This window comes from Argiope bruennichi, chromosome X1, assembly GCF_947563725.1.
Source record: "Argiope bruennichi chromosome X1, qqArgBrue1.1, whole genome shotgun sequence".
Classification (NCBI taxonomy): domain Eukaryota; kingdom Metazoa; phylum Arthropoda; class Arachnida; order Araneae; family Araneidae; genus Argiope; species Argiope bruennichi.
Window position 1 is genome coordinate 48,314,968 of NC_079162.1, and position 16,840 is coordinate 48,331,807.

Consider the following 16,840-nt stretch of genomic DNA (forward strand, 5'->3'; position numbering starts at 1 on the left):
TTCAATTCTTAGCGTTCTTACTCTCCTTGCATTTACATTCCTATGCAGGCAGGTCTCGGAAAAAAATCTTGACTTATAACCCTCTCTTACAGCCCAGTATCGATGTGTAAGAAACCGGGTCATATGCGAACGGGATAAATGAATGAAAAAATAAGGAATGAACGAGTGAATAACAGGCGAAAGTTGGTGTCAGGTGTTCTGAAGAGGGATCTAGAGAAGAAAGCTTATATACTGGGAATGGGATTGATTCCCCAAGTCTTTAAACTCCTTTTTACCCTTCCACCTGCTCCTTCATCTCAAGATGTTTTTCACTCATTTATGAGGAATCGTCGCCTTATCTATTTTATACATTATTTTATTCTTTCTATTCACTCTTTTGTGTGTTGCTAAAGCTGGATTTCGCCTTATCAATTTAAATGTTCTTCTATGAAATAACGTATATTTATCAGGATCTCGAAACTCATTTTAGATTTTTTCAAATAAATGTTAAGTAGAAGATTTTAAATGCAATATTTGCGTTTGGATAAGTAATAATTGATTTGAAAGCTTTTTTTTCTCCACAAATTCAGATAGAAGAAGTTTGGAAAATTTTCAAATGATGAGAAAATGAGTGAAACTTTTTTTATATTTGTTTCATATCTAAAATAAGGGTATTTAAAAGTTTTCTCAGACTATTATAATTTTAAAATGAACATGGTATTTGCGTGTAAACGTGTCTTACTTGATGAAGTCTGAAAATTCAAACGTTACATGCATGTTTGTAATCTCAATTAGTTTATTGAAGTGAAATATAAACGTTTTTGTTAAAAAAAAAATTACAAAACTTTTTATTAATTGAGTGTTTTGAACCTAATTAAGGATATTTTTTCAAAAAAGAAAATTATTTCGTAGTTTAATTTTATGTCATGTTTCACAGCGAAGCAATGGTTACTTTGAGGCGAATGTCTTCATGGTCAATCCAGGTCGTAACACAAAATAAACAATATCCGTCAAAGAAACTTTGCTCTATTCACAGCCTACACTGTAAAATACATAAGAGGTGTTTAGTAATATGCCAGAGAAAGTTATTATGCTTTTAAATTTTGCTACTACCTTTCAAGTATCAATGTTCAATACGATTTTTGGCGAAGAAAAATTAATTGAATATTTAGTAATTAAGAAAAATTCACCTCAAGGATTAGACTCAGCTTTAACGTAAATCTTAAACGTTTTTTATTTAGCTAGCTGTTACTTCACTTCTGGATCTTAGTTCATTTTTGATGGTATGAATATATTCGAAAACTGTCTGACACGATAGACTATTTTCCTGTGAATCAGTAGTTACAATACTAATTTATTAATTTTTAAATATAATGCCATTTTTGAATTAAAATTAGTCACCAAAGTAACTTCCTTCATTTTATTGGCAAAGCAGATTAACATGAAAATAATGACTTGAATTATAACTGGCGTGTTAGTAAGGCCTTATTCTTTCAAATTCAATTTTGTTGAACTTATTCTCTATGTCTGGTTGTATAAAACATTTTTCAAATTAGTTGGTCCACATTCAGTTCAACCGTTAAGTTATATTTTTGGAGAAAGTTATATTTTGGGAAATAATTGTCTATTGATAATGGAAAAATTCTCTACAAATATTTAAGCTTCAGGCATTAATAAGAAACTATAATTATTTGAATTGCTCATTAGTGGTTATTTTCCTTCCTGTTTCACTTTAAATTTTAGATGGTGACATGGAACAGTATAAAACTGGGAAAGGTATAAAACATGGTGAATACTTCTGTATGATTAAAATCTAAGTTTAAATTTTATTCATAAATGCTTATGTAGATTTTAAAATATCACCAGTTGTTTAATTGTTTTACTTCAGTTGCTTTGTGAAGTAAATTCACAAGAAAATTATAAATTGAATTAGAATTGGTGAATGCTTCAAGTTTATGGTGGAAAAAGGCAAAGTCTTTCTCAAAATTTATTTTTGATTAACTACTTCAATATATACGTTCATCGAAATATTCTTCAAATTAGCTGGTTTTTCTGAAATCTACTTTTATCTTCTAATTTTTTTTTTAATTTCCCAGTCTGTTCCATCTTATTAATAAGTGTAAAGTTTGACGAAAAATTTCTGATGCTACGTACTGCATCCACCAAGGATGGACGGATATTAAATAATAAACTAAACGTGTAAAGAAACAGAAGTAATTGAAAACAAAAGAACGAACATAAATAATACATATTGACATTACACAAATAGTAAATGAACAATAAATAAATAAATTGTCTTCTAATAATTATAGTAATTTCTTTCAACAGTGGCAAAACGGTTTAATTTCAATACCAATGTAGAACAATATTGAACAATGTTGTTTGCCGTCGCTGTTAGTTTAAAGAATTATATATATATATATTAAAAACAAAATTATTTCTTAAAGAACTCTTTACCCCTGTGACAAAGGTTTAAATTGTTTCTAATATTCAATTATTTTCTAATGACACCGAATGCGAGAAAAATTCTAATATGCTATGAAAAACTTAAACAAGCCCCAATTATATTTTTTGCAAGCGAGAGATTTTTACAGCATACTTGCCATAAATATTCATTGAATTTTAAGATCATTAAAATTTTATTTTCATCAAATATTATAAAACAATAAGATGTTAAATATATTTTCATACACTAAATCTTTGATACAGGAACGTCAGAAATATACATATATTTAAGTTCTTGAAAATTTCCTCTTCAGGGAATACATTTTAAACCTTTGTTTCATATTAAACAATTCCTTCTATGCTTGGCAAAAACCTTACTTCAGTAACCATAGGAGTAAAGATTTTCTCACAGGAACTTAGTTCTTATGTTTGTTTATTGAACTTTTACGAGTGCATTGTTACACTGAAAATGGATCGTTATACAACAATGCCGAAACTTTGTGAAAAAGAGAAACGAGTTCGAAGAGTTCCGATCAGTTTTGAAGTTTTTGGACGAAGAAACGGTAACAAATTACAAGAAAAAATGGTTGAAGCGCGTGATCCTACTTAGTTACCTACACAAAATGGTCCTTTGCCTCACAGTTCTATAAGGAACGTGATCTACTCGCGACCAGAATATGAACCGGGAAACGATAGGAAGAAAAGGGGAAAAAAATGAAAATAAAAAGTATATATCTAAGTGTTCCCAGAAAACAATTTCACAATTTTGAGCTAAAAAACTACATGGAAGATTTGAAGAAAAGTGGAATACTATTGAAAGTTGGAACAGAGAGTTTTTTTCATTTCCTTGAAAAGTTTTAAGTTAAAAATTTTGCACAGAATACATATATTTATTTTCTAAAATTTGAAATAATCCTAATTTATACTTATTTAGAGGTTATGTGTTTTAATGTGTTTCATTTCTCTGTTTTCTTCAACAAAATTAGAAATCTTTAAAGAAAATTTATTAGTTTTTATAATTATAGCATTTACTAAATTGCGTCAATTCACATGAGATTTAATGAGGTTTATTTAAAAAATTTGCTTTCCTAGAAATCTTATCAAATTTTCAAAAACAATTATGACTAATGTTTTTCCATTCATTTATTATTTCATTAACATACATTTTATGTTTTGAAGAATTTTTGAAGAATTCCATAAAAATTCCACAACATTATTAAGCATATCAAATAATTCGTTGAACTGTAATTGAAGAAAGCTAGAAAGACTAACGACATAGATTTGAAATTAATCAGAAATATGTTACGCATAATAACATTATTAATTTTTCAAGAAAATTTATAAGACATTTTTCAATCTATAAAGTTTTTGTAAATTCTTGTAAATTACCTGGATGCTAAGAAAGAAATTAAACTGGTATCTAATAATTATTGGTTTATCACAGTACTACATTTTGAGGGGTAGAGGCAATTTTTGCAGATCAAGAATTTCAATATTGATGATGCCAGCTTAAAAATTGCTTTTTAAGCCGTTTTACTATTTCTCTTTTAAAAATGAATTAATTTTATATTCCAAAAGGAATAGTCTAAAATCATTTATTGCTATGAAACATCATTATAAAATACATGATCAAAACATCCACAAACAGATTTTCAAAACATATCATAGATAAATCATTAAATAATTAATTTTTTTGTTCCCTTTTTCTATGATTTTTGTTATAACAATCCAACTAAATCCATTCAATTCATTTTGGCATTTCAGTGTTAGCACAAGGCAATAAGTAGTACTTATGATTGACGATAAGGCATCGGATTCATGATCAAAATATTATAGATCTCAATTCCGCAAAATGAATATAATTTGTACGTAGACATGTTTGTTATTGTGGTGTTATATGGAAATTAGACACGACGTTTTATTTTCTGTCGGAGGCCAAAATTAAAACATCATTCTTAAAGATAGCTCGTGTTCTTAATGTGAAAGGAAATACGCTCACATAATGAGTAAACATTGAATGAGTATTTCAAAGATTATAATTTGATATCTATTTTAGCAAGCTCTCACTAAAATAAACCAACGGGAGTGATCTCAACGAAACTTTCTCACTTACTCTCCAATTGCCTTGTGAGCCGTAAGGTTTCAGGTTCGAGACCCAATTTCACCGAAGAACCGTCGTGTAAAGGCACGAACCTGTTGCACGTTTAATCCGTCATGCCAAACGTCCTCCCGTTGGTGTGGTGTGGCGTGGAGAGGGGGATTCCAGCTCAGGTGTCGTCCTCATCATCTGACCGCTGTTCAAAATTACGAGGTCCGTCCCAAAATAGCCCTAGTGTTGCTTTACAACGGGACGTTAATATAACTAAACTAAACTAAACTAAACTCCAATTGTCTTATCTCCCTTTCATCGCATTAAACTGGGGATTTTTGGCAAGGCCGCGAATGCCCCGTCTTGCGTTAGTAAACAATAGTTACGAATACTATATTTGCGGAGTAAATTTAACATTTTTACTGAATATAACATTCAAATATGTATTTTGGACACCTTTTTGCCGAAAAGTTGAAACCAAAATTTGATACAGAATTACAGTTGTAGTTACAAGATAATATATCAAATTTCATTGATTAAGTCCTTGAGTTTATGATCTATTATATTTTTATGCTTGCGGAAGTACAGACCGACAGACGTCAATGCTTTGACATATTTGTTTTAAAATTTGATAAAAATATATACAGCAGATGCATAACCTATGCACCAAGTTTTATTTACCTAGTTTTTTGGGTTTGAAATCACTTGCAATCTATCAGGCAAATAGACAAACTTTTTCTTAACGTGTTTCACTCAGGCTTTGACAGAAATTGACAAATTTGGCCGTAAGTCCATATACCAAGTTTCATCTGCCAAGCTCAAAGTGTTTTTGAGTTATTTTCCCAGATAAATCGACATAATACCAAAAATGTTCTTTTAAAAAGGGGAGGAGCGGTCTGAGACGTTAGGATTTAAAATCTCGTCAAAATTTAAAGCTCGAATTTTTTGGCAATTAAAATACTTCCTCTATATTTCGTATACTAGAAAATAAAAATACTTCAGAGATTTTCTTAAAAATCATTCCTCTTGCTGAAAATATCCGAAGATTTATTGTGCCATTTTAAAAGAATTGTAATTCTTTTGTTATATTTTTCTTAACAAAATTTCAACTATAGTTTTGAAACATGCTAATTTTTTAAAATGTCAATTTAAAAAATGTTACTTTCTAAAGAAAAGATAAAACTTCATTTGTTATAACTAATATAACTTTATTGGTACATCAATGAAAATTACAATTGTATTGAGCCATTTCTTCCTATTGTTCAATCTTTCTATTATCCAATTAGGTATCAATTTTTTTAAATGTTCAAATGAAATAAGAAACTTTGAATTCTTTAAATGTAATTATTTATTTAATTAAACATTTTCACACATTAAATAATGAACCGATTAAGTAAGTCAAATAAAATTTGAAGTTCAAAGTTAATTGGAAATTGGACAATAGGAAATATTTTCACAACTTTGAAGTGAATGACAATTAACTTGGCATTTATTACCAAAATTCGAACTGTACCAATCCAACAGCTTGAAATGCCCGCAGCTAATAAAGCTCTGCTCCCGCAAGCCAGACTGGCTGCAAAGTTTCTGTGGACACAATAGAATGAGATTTCGCAAAATACAAAAAGATGCCAGGGGATATTTCCGCCAATACCATTCGTAGAAAGAAGACATATCATCAGTCCTAACCTTTGGCGACACTTCAGAGATTTTATTGAACATTTGCCTCCCGATTTTCGAAGCACACCCTCTTCTCTTTTCGCAATCACGTCCTAGTGAATCCCCCCACCTCTTAGTGTCATTTGTGCCATCGATGTTTAAATCAATTTTCTTTAATAATATGCCGAACATAATTCGCTGTAGTCGCAGGGAAAGAACCGTTCAATAATGACGAACGTGGAGGGTTTTAATCAAAAATCGATAAAGCCATATTCGTTTTCGTCTTTCCATCCTGTCTGCTGGGCTTGCTTTTCCTTCCCCCACCTAACTGCACTGATTTTCTAACTTGATTTTCCTTTTGCTTTCGTGGCTTACAGTGGAGAGTGTAGAGAACGACACCCTGCTCTAAATCCAGCTAATTTTCGAGCAGCACTGGATCGTTAATTAGAATATCGACTGGTTTTGGGGTTAAAAAGGAAAAGGCAAGCGGAAACATTCAAGCATATCGTGTCTCTCGATTTGTGTCGAATTTTCATCGTCGGTGTTGCGAGCCGTGTAAAATACCCGAGTACTACACGTGTTAAAATGTAGCCATTGATCATTTCTTAGCCCCTGCTGAAATCCATATATGCATATGAGCAGTCGTATTAAGAGTTAACCAATTTGGATTGGGTTCGCTCTTTTTAACTGTCGCATCAGACCTAATCGAATTTTTCTTGTGTAAAATATCTAGCCTGGAGAGAAGTGGCGCTTTGGGAATTACTCTCTCCTTTTATGATGACAGTATCGTTTTTTAATCAACCTGGTGAGATGCAATTTCTTTCCGGAAGAAAGACGTGGGCCAATGAAAATTGCACATGTTGCGGGACAAACTTCTGTCACTTGACGGCTGTCTTTCACTTGGTGCGAGGAGGCTCTTTTTACAAACGTTGTAATTTGATTAATTTCATTCTTCTTGGATGAGCTAGAGCTGACTGAAATTAAGTGCTACACTTTCTAAAAATGAAGGATGCTTATAAAAATATGAATGAATAATAAAATTTAAACAAAATATAGATGTATTCCAAATAATCTAATTTAAAAAATCTACAGATAAGGATATATAATATAACAAGAATTTAATGTTTGATATAGTTGAGAAAATAAAGAAGCAAAGTGATATTAAAAAAGAATTTATTTTCTCGTTTATAGCTGATAGCAATGTCTGCCGGTCCAAAGAGGATGTGTCAGAAAAACAACGGTTGGATGTAAAGAAAATTTAAAAAGAGAAGTTTGAAAAATCTTCATCTAGATTTGATTCCGAATTATGAAGTCCGTTTTAAATGTCTCTATTGATCCAAAAATGTTATGTTTAATTCTATTTATACCATTTTATGACGTCAATTGGCAATTAATTATTTAAGTCTAAGGCTTTTGTAGGATCTTTAGTTAGCAATAACCTATTTTTTATAAATAAATATGTGAATTCCACCTTTAGATTTGAATTTTTACAACAAAAAAAAAGAATCCAATATAAAATAATTAGAAATGACAATATTAAATTGCTTTTTGGTAGTAATAACTCAGAAGAAATTTTTTTTCTGGATTAAAAAATTATATTGATCTGATTTTCCATTCAACCAAAGAGTTGTGTCCCTATATACCTCAAGACATCGAATCGTATAAAATTCCAAATGCCGCAGCTGGATGACGAGTACTAGTTTGATTAGAAAAATTTGTCTTTTGAAATCAATCAAATATTGGCAAAGATGTATCACATAAATAAGTTAACAAAATGAAAAAATGTTTAATATCAACCAAGCACCGTAATTGTAATCTTTTCTTCAAAATATATGGCATGGATTCAATTTATAATGTTTTCTCAACATTAAACAGAAAAATTAAATACCAATATCCTTCCTTGCTTCGAATTATACGAACTTGAAATGACGCTTTTTTATGACTCCTGAAAAGAGTCTTATAAGTTTCAGGTGAAATTCCTAATCAGAAAAATCTTTGAGTGTCATACATTTTCAATTATTATCCGAAATAAGCTAAACAACATTGTTGAATGAAAAAAAAAACTGTAAAATTTCTAATGGAAATAACTTGTTTCGTCAAATATTTGCAAAACTTAATAGGGCACGATAGTCTGGTGGTAAAATCTTGATTTCTGGACTGAAGAGTACATTATTTGAAATCATATTTAATCAAAGATCCTAAGGAAACAGATATCAGATAAAATTAAATATGATATTGAGAGTCAGATTTAACATTTATTTTGATGTCTTTCCACTGAAAACTCGAGAGTTTAGAGAAAATATGTCGGCTCAAGACCATGTTTCAAAAATCAAATCAGCTGAAAAAGAGCCATGGCATTATTCAAAACAATTAATAAAACTAAGCCGAGAAGTTTCAACTTCTATAGTCATATATTCCAATTAATGCTTGTTACGCTTCATTATATTATACAGAATGTCATCCCTTTTTTGTTTTAAAAAGTCACTGCCGTCTATGGTTTATTGGTAAGTTTTCACTTTCATTGAAAACTAGCAATTACAGGAAACGAAAGTATCAAAAAATGGCACATTATACAATAAAGGCTAAAAAGATTCGAAGAACACGAACAAGTCAAATGTAAAGCGAAACTTTCAGTTTTCTTTAAAGGATTGCAATATTTCAGCAGATACTTAAAACAGCCAGAACCACAAATTCAAGTTTCATATTTTGAATGTGTGGATAACCGTGAATTTTCAAAAATTCCAGCTTTTCCTGAGACATTACCAGCTGCAATGAAGTCAATAGGAGTATTATATATACAAGGTGGTTATAATTAAACTTCCCCTATAAGCAGCATCCTACAACGCAAACGGATAAAAGGATAGTGGCGAAAATTGGCATATAGACTACGTATACACGAGATGCTCTCACGGAATTTCGAAAAACACTTTTAGTTCCAAAATGTTCACCAGAGGACGCCTTTTCCGGTAAAACATTAAATTTAACAAAATAAACGAACAAAACGGAATACAGAAACAATATTAACAATCCAGAACAAGAATTATGAGCAATATAATGTAAAGCCGGGAAAAGCTGTCAATTCTGGGAAAAAATATCAAAGTTTGCATGTTTGTGAAGAAGAGGAAGCTTTATGCAAAACAGGTTAGGGTAAGAAACGTTTGCAATCGTTGTCATGTTTTATGTCGATGTTTCCAATTGTAATGATGGTGGTATCTCGTTGCGGCATGTTGCGACGTTGAATGACTTAAAGAACTCTATAAAGCTGCACGTGCGAAGCATCATATCATAACTGATCAGTTACGATCTGATGTTGAAAACTGTCCATCGACTTGAAATTTTGCAGGTGAATGAGGGTGGTCACATGGAGCACATTTCCCTACATCATCCTGGACACGATTAACAACTGCTCCTTTTTCTGCAATTTCGTCCTAATCTAAACTTGTTTCTGCAAACTGAAAGGTTTTTTTTTCTCAAACAGCGCACTGTTATTTTTTCCTTGCCTTTACTTAATGTGGTTCAATGACATGGTGATCAGAAACTAGTCAATAAATGTTAATATAGTTTCTGTATTCCGTTTTGGTCGTTTTTTGTGTTAAAATAAGTTTTTTCTTTGAGGGTATCTCGTGTAGTCTATATACCAAATTTCGTTGCAATCCGTTCATCCGCTTTCGTTATATGATGCCGCTTATAGGGGAAGTTTAATTATAACCACCCTGTATTGTCTTTCATTCTGTTCTTTATACACATGAGAAAACTGATGATTTGAAGACCAATGAGTTATTTCTCCTTGACCCGCTCATTATTTCCAAGTTGTATTCTTAAAATAAACAACACCCTCGTCCGTATTAGAAAGGCATATTTTGGCTTATATTGCAAAGCAAAAAGAAATTATTTTTCTTCACTCTACGGCCCTTTACATTTTGAAAAGAATATCAAATATAACACTCGCAGAAATTATTTGAATTAAAGGCAGGTAATCTCTATTATCTTTAAGATCGCCACATAAACAAAGCAAAATGGGAATTAATCTAATATGTAAGGGTTATGATCAAATTAATTTTACATCCTCAAAATGTTTCTTTAGATTAAAATACAATATTAACAATCAGAAGTAAATAAATTATATTTTCAGTTTCATTGAAATAAGTAGTTTGCATCCAAACCTTAGAGTATGTAACCTTTGGTTTACATGTAAAATTAAATTAAAAGATAATAGTTGTAATAAATAACTTTTTACAAATATTCAATCTTTTATCAAAATTTTTAGAAAACGGAAAAACCCCAGAAGATCATAAAATATCGAACAGCTCTTCAAAACTTTTCGAACTTTACAAAAATATCACATAAAATACCGGAATTTCGATATTTATTCGAGAAGAGACGCATTTTGATGCAAAAAAGATTTTCAAAAATGAAAATAAAATTCTGAACGCTTCTAAATGAAATAACTTTCCTGAGATACGATTCTTTTGTAATGGACTAAGAATGCGATAAAGAAAACAATGATTGACTTCAAGGTAAGGAAAGTATACTTCTTGTAGCTAAGTTGCATCTTCTTGTCACGAAAAGAAAAAAAAAAGAAAATAGTTGAGTTTTCTTGCCAGCTATCTTTCCTTTTAAAATGCGAATCGTAACACTTTTCAGAAGACAGCGATTTTCGTGAAAACATCTGGAAAAATGACGAATGAAACGACAAGAACAATAGAATTTTTTTCACAAAAATTGAGGAACTTTTTAACAGATGCGCAGTAACTTTCTATAGCGATAAAAACACGCGGTCAGTGCATTGTCGAATTTCTCTATAAAAGCTTATTAGACGATTCGTTTCAAAGCTCACGCTTTGTGCAACGACTGAGTATGATTGAGAAAACTCTTATCAGCAAAGACTTGGGCAATACTACAGAGGGAACTTGCATTAATTAGTCGTTCATAAAAATGACGAAACTGGTAAGGTGCTTTAAATGACGTCAGGAACTGATCTTTTCTGATAAGGTGGCGGAATATTCTTTCGAAATTTCTCATTCAGTGCTTTCTTTTACGTCCTGAAGTTACCAATCATTGGGGTCTTTCGGTAGTTTCAAGGATCCTTAAATGTGCCGCGAGGACAAATAACTCTTTTTAAAACAACTGGAAGATATTTTTTCATTGGTGTAAAGAATGGGAAGGAACCATTTAAAAATAGAAGCTCTACGTTGATTTAAAAAAAGAGAAAAGATATATTGGCTATTAAAAGGTATCGATATTATCACAAGCTGTAAGTATCTGACACATTCAGAAAGAAAACTTGCATTTCTTACTTCTAAACATACGTTCTTTTAGTCAATTTCAGCTACTTTGCAGAGTTCTTAGCTATGGTTTTGAATGTTCATTTTTTTTTAAATTTTAGCTACTTTTCTTGTTTCTTTAAAAGAAAAATATAAAACGAATTGGAGTTCTTTTTCTTCAGTGTTTATCACCAAAGTAAAGAAAATCTAAATACCCCAATAGCACAAGATATGACAGGGTATCTTCACGATCTTCTGCATTCTGGACAATATTGGGGAGATATCTTAACATGTTGCTTGGCGTTTTTGTGCCAGTAAGGCAAGATCTCGATACATCTTTAGAATTTTCTAAAATATTTACAAAAGCATATTGTGAGCAATATGCTTTAAAAAAAAACCCAAAAAATGGTCATTAAAGCAGATTGTGAGCAATGGTAATTCGAGATATATACGCAAAGGCAAACTTAAATGACCTTATTTATTAAGCTACAGTTAGAAAATAATTCGAGGCAAGATTTAGCATTGAAATTATAAAGAGGAGGAACATAAATATCTAGAATAGCCATCTCGCATAGAATTCCATCTGAGATTAATTTTCCGAAATCATGGATAAAATCCAAGAATTTGAGAGAATTTAAAATATTCAGTTTCCATACCCCCAAATATAAATTAATATATTCCATTCATTCCCTTTTTTTAATTATTTATATTAAATATAAACTGATCTAAATGAACTGAATTATTGAAGATTCATTGCCATCCTTTTCAAGAAATGGTTCACAACATATACTAAATAATCTGTTTTATTTTACTTCCAGGACTGTATTTCATAAAATGCAGATTTATATTAAGCACAAGAATTTCAAATATTACCAGGAAGATAAGTTTAAAAAGTTAAATTTTTAAGCAATTTTTTATTTAGTCTGTGGTTTTTTCGAAATTCGTCTTATATCATTATAGATTTACTAGAAACATGGATGGAAGGCTCAATATCAAAACTTCTTTACTAGTGAAGAAGTTTAAACCTTATTTCCTCTCTAAAGCTGTTGTCCAAACTCCAATATCAAACAATTAGCCATTCACATTATACAAATCGAATTATGGACAAAGATACCTATAGCGAAAAATAACTCATTTTAGATGCATATTTCTGAGTTTTTCTTATAATGCTCATTAAATTAACCAATGAATATGATGTCCACGATACATATCTTAGTAACCCATTAACACTTTTAGGCACATGATTTTAAGAAAAATAAAAGCCCTAGTTGGACAAAAAAAAATTTAAAAAATGAAAAAAAAAATATTTTTGTTATTTCACATAAAGCATTACTCAAACTAAAAAAATAATAATAAAATTGAAATAAGTTTTTTATTAGATGGTGAGATATATATAATCCCATCCCTTCACAGCTTCAAAACATCAATATGTAACTTCAAACATGTAAAACTTCAAATAACATGGTTTTGTAATTATAGAACAATTTATTCACTCATAATAAACAACACATACCTTTATGAAACAGCACATACAGTTATGAACAATAAAATGATGTTGTACACACTTATTAATGTGTTTTGATACGTACACATTTTTCCTTCTTAATTACGCATTTATAACTAAATGAAAAACTTTGAATTTAAATATCAAATTATCTGACTATGAGCAATTGCAATGCTTCAAAGTTGGGAAAAATGTATCCTACCCTGCATAATAAGCTAAGAAAAGGGTTTGACATATTTTAACTCATCTATTCCCAAAATATTCAAGTAACTGGCATACGAGACAGAAATAAAAAACGCAAGTGCTTCTTGCATCAAACGGATTGCAATTAATAATAAGTAAGGGAATTACTGGCATAGTTTGTCTGCCTGAGGAATTTTGATTGAAAGTGATTCAGGACTACACATAAATCCAATTAAATATTGATGTTTGTGTTCAGAAGGAATAAAGATGCCATGTACCTTCTAGAATGATTTAAGGCCATCCCCGGCAGCTTAATTCCACTGCAATGTAATTTTAAGTACACAGAAGTACAAAGCTATTATGCGCGTTTGTTTAAGATTTAATGCCTTCGAGATTGATACCTGATTGTCGCCAAAAGCTCTTTCCTAATTTATCCATATTATTTTATTAATGTCTAATTTGAACTGAAGCTTGTTCTATTGGCAACGACTGTAATCAATAGTCAGAAGTTTCAAAAACAATGATAGAGAATTACAAGACAAAGTTTTATTAAATAAGATTGAATTAAGCATGTCAGTGATGTTATACATAATTGATATTTTAACATTACTTCGATTTTCTAAATGCTTCCATGTTTCACTTAAAATTATTTTCTAACAAATTTTTCCCACTATATTAATAACTAGATTGAAACATATGAAAACATACAGAAATTTTAAAGTGACGATGGTAAGTTATTTTTTGTTGATTAGTTCTTCTTCCTCAATTGAATTAATAATATCTTGAAAGCTGATTACTGTTAATATTTGAAAGAGAGTTTCTTAATTTTCTAAATACTTCAATATTTTATTTTAGATAATTTCCTAAGAAACTCTTAAAAATTCCTGTTTTATAGATTTTTAAAAATGCAAATTAAAAATTGATATTTTTCAAATGCTTTTTTCGATTCGGATAAGTGTTATCAGAATTTCTTATTACTTCCTTAAACATACTTGGTTCGGATTTATATCTGATATAAAAATATGAATATTTCAATCTGTAAATATTCGTGTTTGAGTTAACGAAACTCATATGCATCCATATAACTAAAAAAGCTTAAATCCGCATTGATTACAGCTTAAATTATCAAAGATTTGATATTTCTACTAAATAAACAATAAATATTTAAAAACTTAAAAATATATTCATAAAAATTTTGCATATAAATGTCATAATTTATAGATTAATAAAAAATTCTAAATGATGTAGCATTTTCTAAAAAAATTGCTCAAGGAAGTGTATTTCATCGAATGTTATGTTTATAAAAAATCAAAGAATAATTTAATACAAATGCTACTCAGAAAGCTCAAAGATGCAAATGTGGTGTTAATGACCAAAACAATCAATGAATAATTCTAGCATCCATAAGAAATGTATAATTATTTTTAAAGTATTTTTCAGCCAGTGAAATATTTGAACATGGAAATATAGTAGATATATTTAATCGTTTATTCAACATTATTATGTTTTACTTTCCTGCATGTGAAGAATTAAAAAAAATCTAATTGATAAAATATTCGGTTTATAATTTTTAACAAATTTTCTCATTTTATTCCTTCTTTGGTCTCTAAAACTTAATTTTGGATTTATATTCGTGTGTCAATCAAACCTGTAGTGAACATGATAAATAAAAAGTGAAAGTCCTAGAAAGGTAAAATTTAGTAAATGGTCTTGTATGTGGTTGATTTCTGTCAAATTTTGTGTCAAATTCATCATAGAAAGTATCTGTGTCTCTATCCAGTATACATGAACATGATAAAAAAAGTGATCTAGATGAATTAAATGGTTCTACGTTTTACAATCCTAGTTATAAATGTATTTCAAATTTTGTACCGAATTCGTCAAAACGCTCTGTCTGTCGATTTTTCTGTTTGAAGATATATAAACGCGATAGTTTAAAGAAGCTATAAAATAGATAAATGAAATTTGGCATGTAGTCTGGGCATCAAAATTATTAATTAGAATTAAACTGTTTTTGGACTCAAATGGACATAGCAAAGTTGTAAAAATGTATACTCTGTTCCCTACTTTTAAGTACGAAGCTTAACAGAAAAATGGCATACTTTGACAAAAACGGTAAAAAACAGATAGTCTTTTAAATGAAAAAATAAATAAATATTTGAATTTAATTTCTATTTCATTGTTAGTTCATGAGAAGTGAAATGGGTTCACCCTTTACCAACAATGATAATTAGATTCATTTGAATTCGGAACTATCTAACGCTTTCATTATATTTTATTATTTTACTATTTTGGTAATCAAAACATTGTTTCAATTGAAATTATTTCAAAAGAAATCATTACTCGTTAATGCTTAATGATTGAGGAAATTAATTTTTCAGCTGAATTCCTGCACAATAAGAAATGATGTAAAACATAAATACCAACTTTAAATAAAATACTTAATGTATCAGCCAAAATATGTTTCTAGAATATCTGTGAAATATATCATTAATATGTTTGGAATGAGTTGCTTAAAATAAAACAAATACAAGCAATGCCTTCGTCACTTATATCGATAAATTGAAGTATAAATAAATATTTATATATATTAAATAAAGCTTTCAAATAAATAAAACTTATTATACCTAGTAAATACTAATTTATAATTTTTAATTAACAGTTTTATAAAATTATGTGAAATCTTTTTTCATACAAACCAACTCTATTAAAAAGATGCTTTATTTAATATTCAGATAGGACACTCGGTAAGAAACTTGTTGAATAAAATGAGTCATCCTGATAAACTGCATCATTTATTGCAATGGAATGGACATTTTTCAACAAGGACATACTTGAATAATTTATTGGCAAGGTACTTGAATAAAAACGATGCGATCACAGGTACAACGTTTTTATAATACTCCTGTTAAATCAAGCGTAATGCATGTTATTTTTATTTCACTAAGGTCCTTGCACCCTTTGTACTAGATGAATACCAAGGAGAAAAACGTCCTCTCAAAAATGGCAAATTACAGCTTAATGAAGCTTGAAAATAACTCAGCTGCTTCTCTCCTTTTCACAAGAGAAGCAAAAAATTTTAATTTACATCTAATGCATTCCAAATTATCGATAAATAAAGTTATCGCCGTTGCTTTGGCTTAATGAAGTCACTTAGGAAAGCTAAAATCTGCAAGGTTTAATTACACTATACCGAGTGTATACAACAGAGAAAAAACGATCATTTTGTGCGTTTATAACCGCTATTATTTTTGCGAAACTGCTCCTTATGAAACAGGTATTTTCATTATAAAGCGGAGCTTTATTTCGTGAAATAATTTCTATTCACTATCGTACTTTTTATACTTGAGTTTTTATGCAATTTTTTAACAAAATTCCTCAGCGCGGTTTCTCATTTGTCTTCCTAATTGCCAATTACGGGCGTTGATGTCATTTCTGGGATACTAATGAAAAAAATTTTAGCTATTTTTTTAATTTGTTCTTTTTCAAAATATATGTTATTCTTCTCAGATGACACGTGTTTTGAAGTAATAAAAAAACAGATGCTCTCTTCAAATATTAATAAATCTGAAAACGGGTTTTTAATAATTACTATTTCCAATGATTTAATGAAAAAAAAACCCTCTTCCCTTTTTTACTACTTCTTCTCAGTAATTAAACTTACACCTGGAATTTTGATACCATGCAGGGAAAAATTAGATTTTGGACAAACCACATATT

At 29.8% G+C, this 16,840-nt stretch overlaps 1 protein-coding gene across 5 annotated transcripts in view; it reads left to right on the top strand.

Annotated features, from left to right (window-relative positions):
* Positions 1-16,840, top strand: part of LOC129958594 (nucleolysin TIAR-like) — a 1,061,871-nt gene that overhangs the window by 107,770 nt on the left and 937,261 nt on the right. Inside the window, exon 1 of one of the 5 annotated variants that reach the window (XM_056071180.1) lies at positions 13,823-13,849. The exons of the other annotated variants lie outside the window; for them this stretch is intronic. Within the exon in view, the coding sequence (XP_055927155.1) occupies positions 13,847-13,849 (3 nt within the window). The 5' untranslated portion in view covers positions 13,823-13,846. Of the gene's footprint in view, positions 1-13,822; positions 13,850-16,840 lie in introns of those variants that run through there. 5 annotated transcript variants of the gene reach the window in all.